This window comes from Rhinolophus hipposideros (assembly GCF_964194185.1).
Source record: "Rhinolophus hipposideros genome assembly, chromosome: 8".
In the NCBI taxonomy this organism is placed as follows: Eukaryota; Metazoa; Chordata; class Mammalia; order Chiroptera; family Rhinolophidae; genus Rhinolophus; species Rhinolophus hipposideros.
Window position 1 is genome coordinate 65,917,393 of NC_138054.1, and position 14,495 is coordinate 65,931,887.

Sequence of the window (14,495 nt, forward strand, 5' to 3'; positions counted from 1 at the left end):
TTAAGAAGCAGATCCACTCATATTTCTAAGCCAACGACCAAGACAGTTAGCTATAGGGTTAGTTATTAAGACAAGGAGGAATTCACCAAGATAATGAAAACCACCATGAACAGACCTATTTGGATGTTCAACCAGTCATCTCTGGGCAACATCCTACAAGTAGTCTATTGGAAACCAATACGGAGCTGTTGGTATATCTCATGAAAAACCAAAGGTACATGTGAGTGCTTTGCAAACTATACAGTGATATTCGAATGTTGGTTTTTAATGTGTTAACTTAATGGACAATGAACAAAACCATGGGTATCTTAAAACTTTGCTATTAGCTCTTACTTCTTTCATTTCTTCCATGTCTTTCACTGAAAGCTCTTCTTTCACTGAAAGCAGTCCTCAGCCTGTCTTTACTGTGCTAGAAGAAGCACTAGACAGAATAGAGTGGTTCTTCTGTAGTAGCATGAGGTTCAGTTCCTTCTTTCTTGAAATGGTGAAGTATGTCTTCTACTTGAACTTTTCCCTTGATAGAAGAGAGAAGCATATGTGTGTGTACACACGTATACACACACACTACACAACTGAGCATGCAAGAAATCTGATACGTATATACGCCCAGAATTAGACTCTACATAGTTTAGTTTTCCCATTAATCAATGGTTATGTTACCCAGTTACAATGAGCAGTTACATGAAATAGCTAACAATACAAAAAATTAATGCTTTGAATAGCTGTATATGTTCTAAAATAAGAAATGACATGGCATATATCATACAAATGTATGGTAGAGTGTTTTTAAAAACATGCAAGCTTTTTTGTCTGCCCAGTTCTAAAGTTTGCAATTTAATAATATGAAAATCTCCCACAGGTCCCTTACAATGTTATAAATTCCAAAGAAGCCTTTGTTTCCTCTACTGAATATTTAGAAATAAAAGCATTCCTTTGGAGGCAAGAGAGCTCACTAATTCTGTACTATCAAGGAATTCTTTTGCTCACAAAATATGTCTTACAATTTTTGTTAATGTCGAAGTCATTCAGCTCTCTTCTAAAATTTCTTGCTCTAAATTGTGATGCTATATAACAGCTTGCAATACACGATGGGTGAAAGAGAAATGTCTGCTGATGGATGAAGTGGCATCTGTGTTACTAGAACCAGTAACCATGAATAAGACTTGTTGTTATAATTAAACACAACTTTTAACCAAGTCAATCTGACCCAAATTGTAGTGATAAGCATAATTATTATTGTACTGCAGCTAGTCCACCTAATTATGTCTAGCTTTGCTTTCTTAACAGCAAGACTAAATTTTTACTATTTTTCTACTTTCTTGCTAAGTTTTCCAGTCTTATTATTTTCATATCAACAGTTTTTGGTGGACGATATATAGAATTTCAGTTATCATCTGATATTCACATTGAAAGAAAAAAGGACCCAGATTTGAATATTTGTACTCGTAGATGTCCTCCCCATGACCTGTACCTAAAAATCTTCTCATGCTCCTCTCTGCCTCACCCCCATCGTCCAGTCCCCACTCATCTCCTCCTTCTCCCTGCGGGGTCTCTGAGCACTATTCAGTAACTTGTGGTTTTAGTCTTGGGTATCAGAGAGCAAACACTAGGAATATATAGCATCCTATGAGGCCTATTTGGTAATATGGAAAAATGCCTATATTATAATGATAAGAGAAAAAGCAGAATGCAAAAGTATTACAACTATCGGAAAACCAGACACATAAGGAAAAGACTGGAAGCAAATATACCAAAATGTTAAAACAAGTTGTGATAAACTAATGAGATTGTGCGTTGTTAGAAAATAAATGTTAGAGTTATTACAAATCAGGTACTGTGGATTTCTTCCTCCCAGAGAGTAGCACAATCCCCTACCCCATGTTGTAGAGGTGGAGTGGGAGAGTCTTAGGTTGGAGAATACTGAAAGGAAAAGGAGATAGGGGTTATTGAGAATACCTTTGGATCCTTGGCTTCTAGGAGATTGTGGGTCTCACAGGGTGAGCCCGAATATAGCAAAGGGGGCTTGCTGCTCAGGGCAAGAGCATGACTGACTCATCCAACCTCCTAGACTTCACCACCCTCCCAGAGCCAGTGCTTTTAATCTCCATTCTTAGCTACCCATCCCCATGGCTACCTCCAAGCCCTTTGTCATCATCTGAACTACTATTGAAATCCTGCAATTCTAAACTCCAAATGTCCCATTCTGACCACCACCTTCTATACTTCCTTCGCTCTCTCTCTCTCTCTCTCTCTCTTTCTCTTTCTCTCTCTCTCTCTCTCTCTGCCCCCCCTCCCTCTCCCTCTCTGTTAAATACGTGAAACCTAAAATTGACCATTTTAACCATTCTCAATTGTAGAATTCAATGTTACATTCACAATGTTGTATAACCATCACCACTATCCATTTTCAGATTTTTTCATTATCCCAAACATAAACTCAGTACCCAGTAAACAATAATTCCCCATTTCTCCCTTCCCCAATCCCTGGTAACCTGTATTCTACTTTCTGTCTCTACAAATCTCCATATTCTAAGTACCTCATATGGGTGGAATCATAATTTTGGTCCCTTTGTTTCTGGCTTATTTCACTTAGCATGTCTTCAAGGTTCATCCATTTTAAAGCATCTATCAGAATTTCCTTCCTTTTTAAGGCTGAATAATATTTCATTGTATGTATTTCATTTATCCATTCATCTGCTGGTAGATATTTGGGTTGTTGCCACCTTTTGACTATTGGGCTTAACGCTGCTATGAACACCGGTATACAAGTATCTGTTCGATTTCAATTGTTTTGACTGTATACCTAGGAATGAAATTGCTGGATATATAATTCTGTGTTTAACTTTTTGAGGAACTTCCATAAAAATATACATAACAGCCATACTAATGGGTGTGACGTGGTTGCTCTCTGAAACTATACTTATTAGACAGTTACTGTGAGAACTCCAGTTCCTGGACCATAACATCCTCTCAAACTACGAGATTCTCTTTGGTTTTCTCCCTCAAGCCTAGACCCATGATCATTTCAGTCTCTCACAATGTCTCTGATTATCTTGCTACTTGTCTTACCTTCCTTGCAAATCCTGGCCCTGGAAAAGTTCGACCATTTGACTATTCTCTACCTATTTTAGTATGCTGAGTGCCAGTAAAGAAAAATATACACACAGACTGGAGCCACTACAAACTCATGGTCTGTAGCCTGAGCCAAGCTTCTCTACTTGCATGGATCATTCTATCTCTGCCAGCTTCTGCTACCATTTCACTCAGCAACTATTCAGAACTTCCACCTTGCCCCTCTTTTGGCAGATGACCTTGTCTCCCATAGCACTAGCAAAACTAAGGTCATGATAAAACTGTAAGTTTCTTCTACTGTCACCAACATACTAACCTTCACCTTTAGACATCTGCCCTCTTTCCCTTCTCGGTGGAAGAGCTTTCCATCCTCCTGATCAAAGGTAATCCTTTACCTGTTCTGGATCCCATCCCATACTGCTTCCTCAAGAAAGCGTTTTCTCTTCTGTATGCTCATTATCTGTACTCATCATTTATACTGTCTTACCCTTGGCTCAATATATCTCTGATCTTAAAAATGAAGACAGAAAAATAACCTTGATCCGACCACATCCCCCTCGAGTTATCGTCCTCCTTCTAATTTGTCTTCCACTCCTCGAATCACTGTATTTTGGCTTCTGCTTTTACCACTGTACTCAGACTCAGTCAACAATGACCCTCAAAATGCCAAATTCAATCAGACACGTTTCTTTTATTTTTATATATGATCTTTCTGCAGCATATGTTCACTCCTTTCTTGAAAGTATTTCTTTTCTCTATTCTGTGATGTCACTTACTCCTGTTTTAACTCTGATCTCTTTGTCCTTTCCTTCTCTGTGTTCTTCCTGAGCTCCTCTTCTTCCATAGATCCTTCAAATGCCACCATTTCTAAGAACACTGCCTTTGGCTCTCTGACTTTCTCACTATCATGGTGATTAATAGCTTGGGCATGAAAATCTGACATACCTTGGTTCAAACCCCTTTCTAGCTGTGTGACTTAGACAAGTCATCTAATTTCTTTAAACTCTGATTTTCCCAAAATAAAATGGATAAAATAGTAATGCCTACCTCATTGATTTGTTTGGAGGATTAAATAATCCATCTCTGCCAAGTTCCAGATTTTTCTAGAAAAAGTGGTAAGAAACACACTGACGTTAGAACAAATACAAGTGCATGTGGCAGAGATTGCCAGTTGTCCTTGAATATTTATTCATCCCTTTTTCCACAGAAATAAGACATCTAATTGTTTGACTGATAACCTTCTGGCTAGATACAGCCATGTGACTAAGTTCTGAGCATAGGATGTATTAATAAATGGAATTGTGTGCCAACTCTAGGAAGTGTCCTTAAAGGAACAGGATGACCTCTCTTCCTCACTCATTCCTCCTTTCTACTGGCTGGAATGCAGACAAGATAGGTGAGGCTTGAGTAGCCATCCTGGACACCACGGAAGCCACAATAGATAATACACTATTGTCAGAGACTCAGAGAAGAAATCTGTGTCTAACAATTTCAAGATGCTGCCCTATCAGTTCTGAACTTCTTTCTTCTTGATTTTTATGTGAAATAAATTTCTACCTTTCTTAAGCGATTATTATTTTGAGCCTTCTGTCCCTCACAGCCAACCAATCCCAAATACTAAAGGAGGGTTATTAAAAAAATAAGATACAAGGGCATATGCTACAAACTAAAAATGCCTACATTGGAAGTGGACGTGGAACTGGACAGCCATTACTAATCTATCCTGACCTACTGGGTCCTTCATCTCTAGGTTTCCCTATGAATCAGCCCTCATTACCTTGCTTTTCTGTATGGATGGACTTCCTCTGCTTGTTCATCAGCAAGGCTGAAAACAGCCATTCAGGTCCTAAATCAACATGACTTTTCAGATTAAGCCATCTCTGTTCTTGATCTCTTAGTTCAAAGTTATGAGAGACAATTACTTGTTGCTCACCCAATGAATTGTGTCCGCCTCTCTGAAGTTAGTTGTATAATCCTCATTCAGTCAGTTGTGGCTGGAAGAGGTTTGCAAGTAGAGGTGCAAAGATGGCCACCAAGGCCTCCTGGTTAAGCAAGGATTGGCAGAAAGGTACAAATTCCAAAAAAGAGGATGTAGGCTAGGAAGGCAATATAAAATAAGTCTATTTAAGAGCAATGCATATCGACTGTCTAGTGAACAACTCGGTTTGAACAATCCAATCATCTTTCTCTTACACCTGTTCCTCCTTCTGTATTCCAGTTAATAAAATCACCATCAATATAGTTTCCCAAGCCAGAAACCTGGGAATCATCCTTGGCCCCTTCCTCATAGTCATCCCACTCTCACGTACAACCAGTTCCTGAATTTTTAGATTCTACATCTTTTATTATATTTTCTAATTCATCTTCACCATGTCTAAGGCTGGTACCTTAGTCGAGGCTCTCTTCACTATTTGCCCAGTTTAGTGTGATAGCTTCCTCAACTGACTTCCCTGCTTCCAGGCTGCCCCCATCCATCTTGTACTCGACAAAGCTCTCAGCCTAATCCATCTGAATGCAAATCACTTGCTGCTTAACCTTCCCACTGCTTTCAGAAAGAGTTCAAACCCCTTAGCTTGGCAACAGAGATTCTTCACAATCTGTTTCCGGCTTGTCTCTCTCGTCCCATCTTCTGCCAGACCTTGACATTAGCTTTTCATGCTTATTGATCCCCATCATGCTGCTTGTATTTTCATGTCTTTGAATATTAGGGACCCTACGCCTGTTCTGCTATGACATCCCAGAACTAACATTTTTCCAGTCAATTTATTGAGACCCAATGGTTGAGTAATTTGAAAATTCTAAACAAGCAGATCTTGAGGTAATATAAATCCATTATTTGAATTATAAATGTTCTGACACCTAAACTGTGCTTAACATAACAAAGTATACAAGCATACTATTCTCTACAAAGTAGATGCTAAATAAATGCTCATTAAGTATCTTAAAAGGCCACTGTTTGGAAAGAAGCACAGCCTACAGGGTTTTGGGGGCTGTCAAAAACTTCTAAATGTAAACAATGAAGTCGTAAAGTTGTCAAAGCAAACTGAGACAGAGATGAGGAATTTTAAATGGGAAGAGGGCAAGGCAAATGGGTAAAGAGCCATTTCTACTTGTTCTTATTTCTCCTAGCAGGTGCCATCCAACTACAGCACAGGAGCCAGGACCACACCTCATGCTACAGCTCTGAATTATAAATATTCTGGCTCTGAGCAAAGGATGAGCTTTGGATCCCAAGATCTTTGAGTGACCCTAGGGAACAAAGTAAATAGCATGGCCACAAAAACTGAAATATCCAGTCAAATTATTCACCCTAACGCTTCTTTTTTCCTTCTACATAAATATAACTTAAAACTTACTCACATCTTAAATACAATACATATTATACACTGTTTCTTCCGTTTCAATTTCCAAGTAAAATGAGAAAAATACTTTTAAAAAAGTTAAAAACAATGTAGCAATGTTGAAATGCTTAAAATAAAAAATTAAGTGAAAAAGAAAGGTGAAATGTACATTATAATTGTAAGTATGCAAAAATGTACACACGAGCAAAGACTGACACAGAACAGAAAAATGAACTGTTGATATATTAGGACAGGGTTTCTCAACTTCGGCATGCCTCCCGTTTAGGGCTGGCTAATTTGTTGTGGGGGGGGGGGGATACACCAGGATGTATAGTAGTCTCCCTGTTCTCTGTCAACTAAATGCCAGTAACATATCCCCAGTTGTGAAAACTAAAAATGTCTCTATGCATTGCCAAATGTCTCTTGGGGGACAAAATTGCCCTCCAGGTCTGGAACTACTGTGCTAGGGTGAGAGAAAATAAAAATTTTAAGTTATGTTAAATGGCCATAATGATGTTTGTTCAATAAATACATATTGGAAGGGGAAAGGAAAGCTCCTTACAATATAGCATCTAACAGGCCGTTTCCAATAATTAGAATTTATTCAGTACCCATTTAATGCAAAACTTTGAAAAAGCTCAGGACTTGTTTTTTCTTTTCCAATCTATTATAGAAGAGAAAGCTGAATGTCTCAGTATTTGGAAAACTGACCTGGCATCAAGCATCAGATATCACAAATAATTCCTGTAACTGGCCTGGGAAATAAAAATCCACATCCTTCTAGCCCCCCAAATACCTGTTAAATTGTACACTTTGCATATCTTCAAAATAGGTTTACATTTAAACCTGAATACTGAAGAATTAGCAAGACTTAATAAGGACTACATATTTTAAGACAAATAAAGTTTTCCAAGCTAAAATACAAGTGCACTGGCTCTAAGTGAATCTTATTCTATTTTTACAGCCCTCTGTTCTAGTCTTTTTAGGACTATTAAGTCTGCTCCCTTGCCAAAAATATTTATTTCCAGTCACTCCTCATTGTTTCTTGGCTCACATTACAAAGAATGTTTTCTGATTAAGAAACTGACGTGAAGAGCAGGCACAAGAACTGTTTCAAGCATCTCCTTTACAAAAATTCTATCCTATCAAGGTGTTGGGTTCATATGGGCTTCAAGTTGAAATCCTGTTACTTGATCATTCTGAATGATCTTTTCACATGCATGAATACATCACTAAAATGTATGCCTAACAAAGCATTCACTTAAGCAAGGGACAAACTTTCTTTACATAAGCCTGAGAGGGGCCCAAAAATGCATTTTGATTCCCGCCCCCCCTCCATTTTCAAAACTCACTAGGCTTGTAACAATTTACTGCTTGTATTCACCAACGTGCACTTCTCCATTCTAGTCTCTAGTTTACCCAAGACAGAAAGCTTGCCATAGTGAGGAGAAACAGAGAAAATCTTCCAAATGGTTCCAGGCCTGAAGAACGCGAAATACTTAGCTCCCCAGAGCTTTGAAGCAGGAAAGCAGAAGGAGGTATCCTGTAGATGACAGGTGGTAGAGACGAATGGACATTCAGTAATGTGCTGCATGGCAAAGGAAGGGTGAAAATGGCTGTGGAATGAGCAGAATCAGAAAACTCTCAGAGTGATGAGAGAAGTGGATGAGGTTGTAGCTTAAAGCAGTAGGTAACTGACTTGATGATGCCTTAGGCTGAGGATACAAAAGGCCTCCAGAGCTTCACTGGGAATTAAGGCTCCCCATGACGAACACAGGGCAACAAAGCAGAAGTTGGCAGTTCCTTGGTCACCGGCCTACAACCCGGGAAGCAGCGGCTTCGTGGACTTTGTAATGGCCTGGAGCTTCCGACTTATCAGTCGTCAGTGCAGGGGTGACGCTTCGCCTGGAGAGCGAGAAAAGGAACATCTATCTCACTGACTGGGGGGTTCTCTAAGAGAAGCAGCCTAATGCTCAGTGCCGGTGGCTTTTGGGTCCCAGAACGGGCGAATCCTTTTTCAGGTAGAATCACTCCAGCCTGCGCGGTTAGAAAGGCTGAGCCAAGGGAAAAGCTTTCCTCCTGCAGTTCCCGGCCGTCGTAGGGAGAGAAACGGGAAAGACCTGAAATGCTGAAAAAGAACGGAGAACAGGTGCTTTCCTTCTCGGGGCTGAGGCAGGAACCTCAGGAAGTAGGCAGGAAATTGTCTTTTGAAGAGTGCAGTGAGGGTCCGGGGCCCATCGGCTCCACCGCTGCGCGGCTGCGAGGGGCAGGTGCCAACTGAGCGCCGGGCGTCATAGCAACCGCGCGGGCTGCAGAGACGCTAAAGCGTCCTTCCGGCGGGCATCATAGAAAGGACGTGCCCCATTGGCTCAGCTGCTGTTCTTCCTGTGAAGACCATTGTTACGGTGCACACCATTGGCCTTTGGGGCAGGGCATTTCGGACAGAGCCGAAGGTACAATTCATTCCATTGGCTTTGTAGTAACCATGGTAACGTCACGGCGTGCATGCGCAACTTAAAGGATAGCATTTTTTTGTTACCCGGCATGTGTAGTTCTCACGTAGCTCCCAGCCAGACATTATCTAGAGCTCCCGCATAATAACACTGGATTTTTCTAGGAGTAACTTCATTTTTAAAAGGGAGACGATGCTAGGTCAGGAGTCATGAATTTTAGGCCTAGATCTGTAACTCCCTGGGGCACGTAGGACAAATCACATTTTTGGACTCGACTTATTATTGTAAAAATGAAGAAAACGGACTTGCCTAGAATTATTCCTAAGGCTGAAATCCTTTAGAGTCCCAAGCACTGAAAATTTGTTTTAGGTAACGCGTTCTTCGGCCTATATAATGCAAAATAAAAATTACTAAATGACACAAAATTTAACATAGACTCAGTTAGTATCTTCATTTAAATGCTTTTATTGCAGCAAAGCTCGACTTTACTCTTGTTTAGGGGGCCCTTCCTTTTCCGGTATCCCAAACACGGACTTACGTTTCTTGTTTTCTCGTTCCCCATAGGATCCTTTCGAAAGCTCTGTCGGTTCTGAACGGATCTTACTTTCTAGAAGTGCTTCAACCTCTCCCTCTGGCATAAGAGCACTTGCAACTATTTTTTTTTCTCTGATCTAAAATACTACTATCACCTCAAACCTAAGTAACTCCTACTTATCAGTACAAGGGTCACTTTCTCAAGGGAGATATTCCTTGGTTCTCCAATCTAGCTCAATTTCCTTCTCATTTGCTCATTGATTTGTGTTCCTTTTCATTATTTTTCTTTGTACATTTCCATTTGCTGTTAAAACGTAACAAAAATCTCTTGGAATTTTAATCTATGAATACTGTTTAAGTGCTCAGAATGGAAACTAAACAGAATGGCAAAATACTTGAAATAATTCCACATAGGGAAGCGGTGGTTGTTTAAGCATAACAAAACAATAGGAAATAGTTCCCAAGGGAAATAATGGTAAAAACAAATATTAAGATCACTTCGTTTTAACTCTATTTATCTTCATTACCCATGCAAAGATGACGACAGTCATCAGTCACATAAAGCCATAGATGTAGGGAAGAAAATCAATCTTTTACCTCCCATCCCTTCAGTACTGCAGCCACTGCTGGCAGAGCCTGTTGCTTTTGAGGTTTTGCCAACTGGACCTTAAGTTAACTTAAAAATGTTGTCCAATAGGAGTGCTGCTTCCAGAACAGTCCTGATTACTGTAGTTATTTGTCCTCTGCTCAAGGTCACCTTCCTGATGTAATGAGTTATTTTAGTTCATCTTGGCACTTCTGTTCCAACTTTTTCAACTAAAATTTATTGTACCTCTATTATCAGACACCTTGGGCAACCCTTCCCAACTCACTCCATGAAACATCATGAATTGCATTTTAAATCAAGTATTTATGTGAAGTACAGTACCTGCTTCTACCTGCTTATCAAAGATAGTTTTTCAAATTGTGCTCTGGGCCATCCTATGGATTATTTAGGGGATTTTTCTGGACTCCATTTCTTGTGCACTCCTAACCCAAAGCCCCTCAGGACAGAGAAAGCTTTGAAGACTTCTCAACAGTTCAGGGACTGATCAGGGCACCAGCATAACAATGCCTTGCTAAGTGAGGAAAACAATAATTGCAACCATTTATTATGAATTATGTGCCAGGCACCAGACTAATCCTTTATTTTCCGTTTTATTTCATCCTCACAACAAATGTCATTATTTTGCAGAGCCTACTTATCACCATTTTATAAATGAGGAAACGGAAATTAAGTCAGGTGTGTAAGTCTATAGAACTAATAGTTGGTACAGCTGGAGAGGTCAAACCTGGCTAAGGTGACTCCAAAGTCCACAGTCTTTACCACACTGTAATGCTTCCTTCAGGGTAGAGATCATCAATTGGTACCTCTCTGGCCCCTGGTAGAAACCCGGGTTAAGTTTCCCTGAAGAGTAGTCCTAAAATATTTGATAGGTAAATTAAGTCAAACATAGAGTGAATCTAGGACAAGAAAGCAAAAAGTAAATGTAGTGGGAAGCTCATCATTGCACAGGCAATCTACCTTCAGGGAGGTGTCCCTCCCTTCTACTCCCATCTTTGATAAATTCCCAAAAAACAACATCCTTTCCATTGTGTCAGCGTTTGGGTATACACTTTATTGCACTTTATATATCCATTTCCCAAACTAGACATGTTCATTATTAATCTTTTTAATCCGCATAATCATCAGGGCGTACCACACAGTAAGCATCAGCAACTATTTGATCTTCAAACCATGGCCACTCACACATCCATATCCATTTAATAGTATGAAGAAAGTTGATATTCAGGACCCACATGTGTATTTTAAGGAATATAATTCCCAATAAGCTCTTGTTTTAAAGGTGAGAAACAGCTTGTGTTCATTTTCAAAATCAAGACGACATTCAGACATGTGTGTCAGGTGGTTCGATCATAACGTCTTTGCTGTTTTCATTTTTGAGTATGAAATTACCTTTAAAAGACAAATACCAAACCGTGTTCACCTGCTCACCACTCACTTTTTTCCTTCATTTTCTGTCTTTATGAAAGTAAAGGGTTTATTCTAGTTCTCACCATCTGTAAGAGGCCTCGTCCACTGAACAATGTTTGATCCTGTAACCTTTGACCCTTCAGTTTTTGTCTTGTATAAAGGCTGTGTGCCGAGACTGAAGATCAACTACTATCTTCTCTTCTATCTCTATGCCTTTTTCTACTTCTTCCTCTGATAGCAATAACTTAGTTTCTGAGTCTTTGGTGACAATAACCACAAAGGATCGTCGTGACTCAAGGATATTAGCCACCACCACTTGATGTCGATAAACTTCCAAAGCACTCCGTGCACGATCAATTACGATAGAGGAGTCAGTCTCCAACTTAAAGGAAATTACAAATGCTTTGGGAGCCCAGTCTTTAACCAAAGGAAAAAGCATTTTTGGCACCATCTTCATTGTTATCTGTACTGGAAAAACAAAAGCTTGATAAGCAAACACAGATCATTACCTACCAGGTCAATCTCATGGGAAACTAAGGAAGCAGGGGCTAAGATTTTTGGCTATTGTCAATTTAAGTGGGATTTCTCATTGTCAAACTTTTCAAAGCATATTAAATGTTTAGCTTAAAAGCTTTGGCTCTGCAGGTTCGTAAGAATGCCTAATTGCAAGGCTTCATACATATTCTGGAGCAAACAATGTCTTATGAATAATCAGCCTTGCTCTGCCATCTTCATCACTATTATTAGAACTCTAAAGAACAGCCTCACACTTTCTCAAACGTTCCCCTTTAGTTTTTAAACCAAACCCTCAAATAAATAAATGTAAATAATCTATTCATGCAAAAGTTGCTTTGGCAGATGCTCAAAGTAGGATTTTTAAACTTCTCAGCTTAAAATATTTCTTGCACTGGTAGAATGGCTATTTGATTCCATGAAAAAATTGTCACTTGTAACACATCTTAGCACTGGGGAAACAGAACTTATTTTCTTTATTTTCACTTGACCAAAACTCCTACTACACCATTCTCAATCCCTTTGAAAGGGAATGTTGAGTGTACTTTCAAGACAGAACTAGAAAACACAGGATAAACTAATGCTCTCTGAATTTAAATAGGGTGAAACAACGAATCATCAGGATTTCCTCTCAAAAAATTAGAGTGTGATAGGGACCATATATCCATTCCGCACTTTATTTTTCTCCTTAGCATTTATCACTACCTAACATAATACGCATTTGACTTATTTATTGTCTCCTCTGTAGAGTATAAGCAACACCAGACACAGTATGTTTCTTTTCACTACTTTATCTTCCAGGTCCTGCAATAGTGCCTGACATATAGTAGGGACTCAGTAAATAAATATTTGTTGAAGAAAATGAACAATCCTACAAAGTGAGCAAGTGCCCCACAGGTAGTTTCTCCTATTTAAATTCTATTTGTATCATGCAATAAATGACTAAGAATTGCTTCAGGTTCCGAGAAGTCAGATCACCTCAACATGTCAACCACACTACTACCCACCCCATACCTTTTCCTTAAACTACAGCAATAACCATTTAATCAACCCTCACTTGCCTCTCCCTCTGCCTGTCTAATTCACCTTTTATACTGATATCAGAATGTTCTCAAAAAAAAAAACTCTATCTCATTCTCCTACTTATGTTTACCTTGGCTCCATAGGATAAAGTCCAAGCTCCTTAAGAAAGAATAGAAAGTCTTCTACGAAGTAAGCTGTTTCTTCAGTCTGCCCTCCACTCCCACCTCTCCCTGCTCTCCAGGCTTACCAAACAACTTCAGTTCATAGTCATTGCCCATTTCCAAAGCCCCATTGTGTACTCCATCTGGAATGACTTTCCCCACTTTATCAGGTACACCCCCTGCTCATCTTTTAAAACTCAGTTCAAGTCATCTCCAGAAAGCCTTCCTTGACTTCCCCAAGATTCACTCACCCCATGCTGACTTTACTTTGTACATACCTCTACTAGGACATTTATCACTCTGTATTGTAATTATGTCTGGGTCCAGTTCCCTCACTAGATTGTGAGGTCCTTGGGGAAGGGCGGTGTCTTAGTCATCTCTGTATCCCCAGTGCCTAGCACATATGACATGGAGAAAGGCCATCTCCAGACCAAGAGGGAATTAACCCAAGGTTGGTTATAGGGGATCAGATCTCTGCAAGAGAAGCGCCCATCACCTGCAGTGGGCCCCCAGATGACTGGATCTTGTGTTCAGGCATTTCAGAGACAGGAATATAGAAATCTGACACGGCCGCAGCCAGGTAAAACATCGCAGAAGGGCCTGTAAAAAGAAGCAGAGTGTAACAATAAATCGGAGAGGGGTATGGAGTCAGCTCCTTTTCAACTCAGATTCCCCGGCTATAAGACCCAAGGGCAATGAGGATGTAAAGGGGTTAAGTGTCTGGGGAGAAAGGCTCTGCCTCCGGCTAAACGATGGACTCCTGGGGCACGCACCTAGCGGATTGAGCGCCTGGGCCGCCGCCTGCAGCAGATGCAAATAGTCGGTCAAAGTGGTGAACTCTACCGCCAGGAAGGTGCCGGCAGCCGCCGCTTCCTGGTAGCTCTGCAGAGCCGCAGCGAAGCCAGGGAGTGCGTTCTCCTCGACCTCCAGGCTCAGTATGCCGGAAGGGGATCGGCTGGAGGGCCGCAGCGCCGACAGCCAGGTCTGGGGAGGGAAGCGGTGGGCAAAGGGGAAAGCGGAGCGAGCACGGTACAGGAACAGGACACCGTAGCCCGCAGCCAGGAAGGCCTCCGCCGAGGTTGCACCGCGCCGCCCGCTGCTGAAGTTGTCCAGGAAGCGCACTGGCCGGGCTTCCAATGGGACCTTGGTGCCCCCGGACGTGACCAACACCACCCGTCTGCCCTGCGCACCCAGCCGGGCGGCGAAGCGAGCCATCACCTCGGCCCAGCGCGCAACACCGGCGGGCTGGGGGAACTCAGCAACCAGGGCCGTTTCCGCCATGAGTATCGGGGTTCCCCCGCACTTGCGCACGGTGCAGGGCTGCCGGCGCCACGCCCCCTGCCCCACGTGGCCGCCGGCGCCACGCCCCCTGCCCCACGTGGCC

General features: G+C 41.1%; 2 protein-coding genes across 6 annotated transcripts in view; both read right to left on the minus strand.

The window, feature by feature from the left end:
* The window catches only part of CCDC30 (coiled-coil domain containing 30), an 89,145-nt gene extending 88,631 nt beyond the window's left edge, over window positions 1-514 (minus strand). Inside the window, exon 1 of one of the 2 annotated variants that reach the window (XM_081054871.1) lies at window positions 334-514. In XM_081054871.1, the coding sequence (XP_080910997.1) occupies window positions 334-351 (18 nt within the window). In that variant the 5' untranslated portion in view covers window positions 352-514. The remainder of the gene's footprint in view (window positions 1-333) is intronic. The other variant, XM_081054870.1, reaches the window with a different exon arrangement.
* Window positions 422-14,483, minus strand: PPCS (phosphopantothenoylcysteine synthetase; the record flags this gene model as incomplete). 4 transcript variants are annotated; one of them, XM_081054876.1, is made up of 3 exons in its annotated part: window positions 13,885-14,426; window positions 13,608-13,711; window positions 422-514 (listed from the first exon to the last, which is right to left on the minus strand). In XM_081054876.1, exons 1-3 carry the CDS (start codon window positions 14,390-14,392, stop codon window positions 422-424), a joined length of 705 nt encoding a protein of 234 aa, XP_080911002.1. In that variant the 5' UTR covers window positions 14,393-14,426. The 4 variants fall into 4 exon arrangements, with proteins under 4 accessions (XP_080911002.1, XP_080910999.1, XP_080911001.1 ...); XM_081054873.1 differs by lacking the exon at window positions 422-514 and adding an exon at window positions 9,539-11,877 and having other exon boundaries at window positions 13,885-14,483; XM_081054875.1 differs by lacking the exons at window positions 422-514; window positions 13,885-14,426 and adding an exon at window positions 9,539-11,882 and having other exon boundaries at window positions 13,608-13,631.
* Window positions 14,484-14,495: the final 12 nt, after the last annotated feature.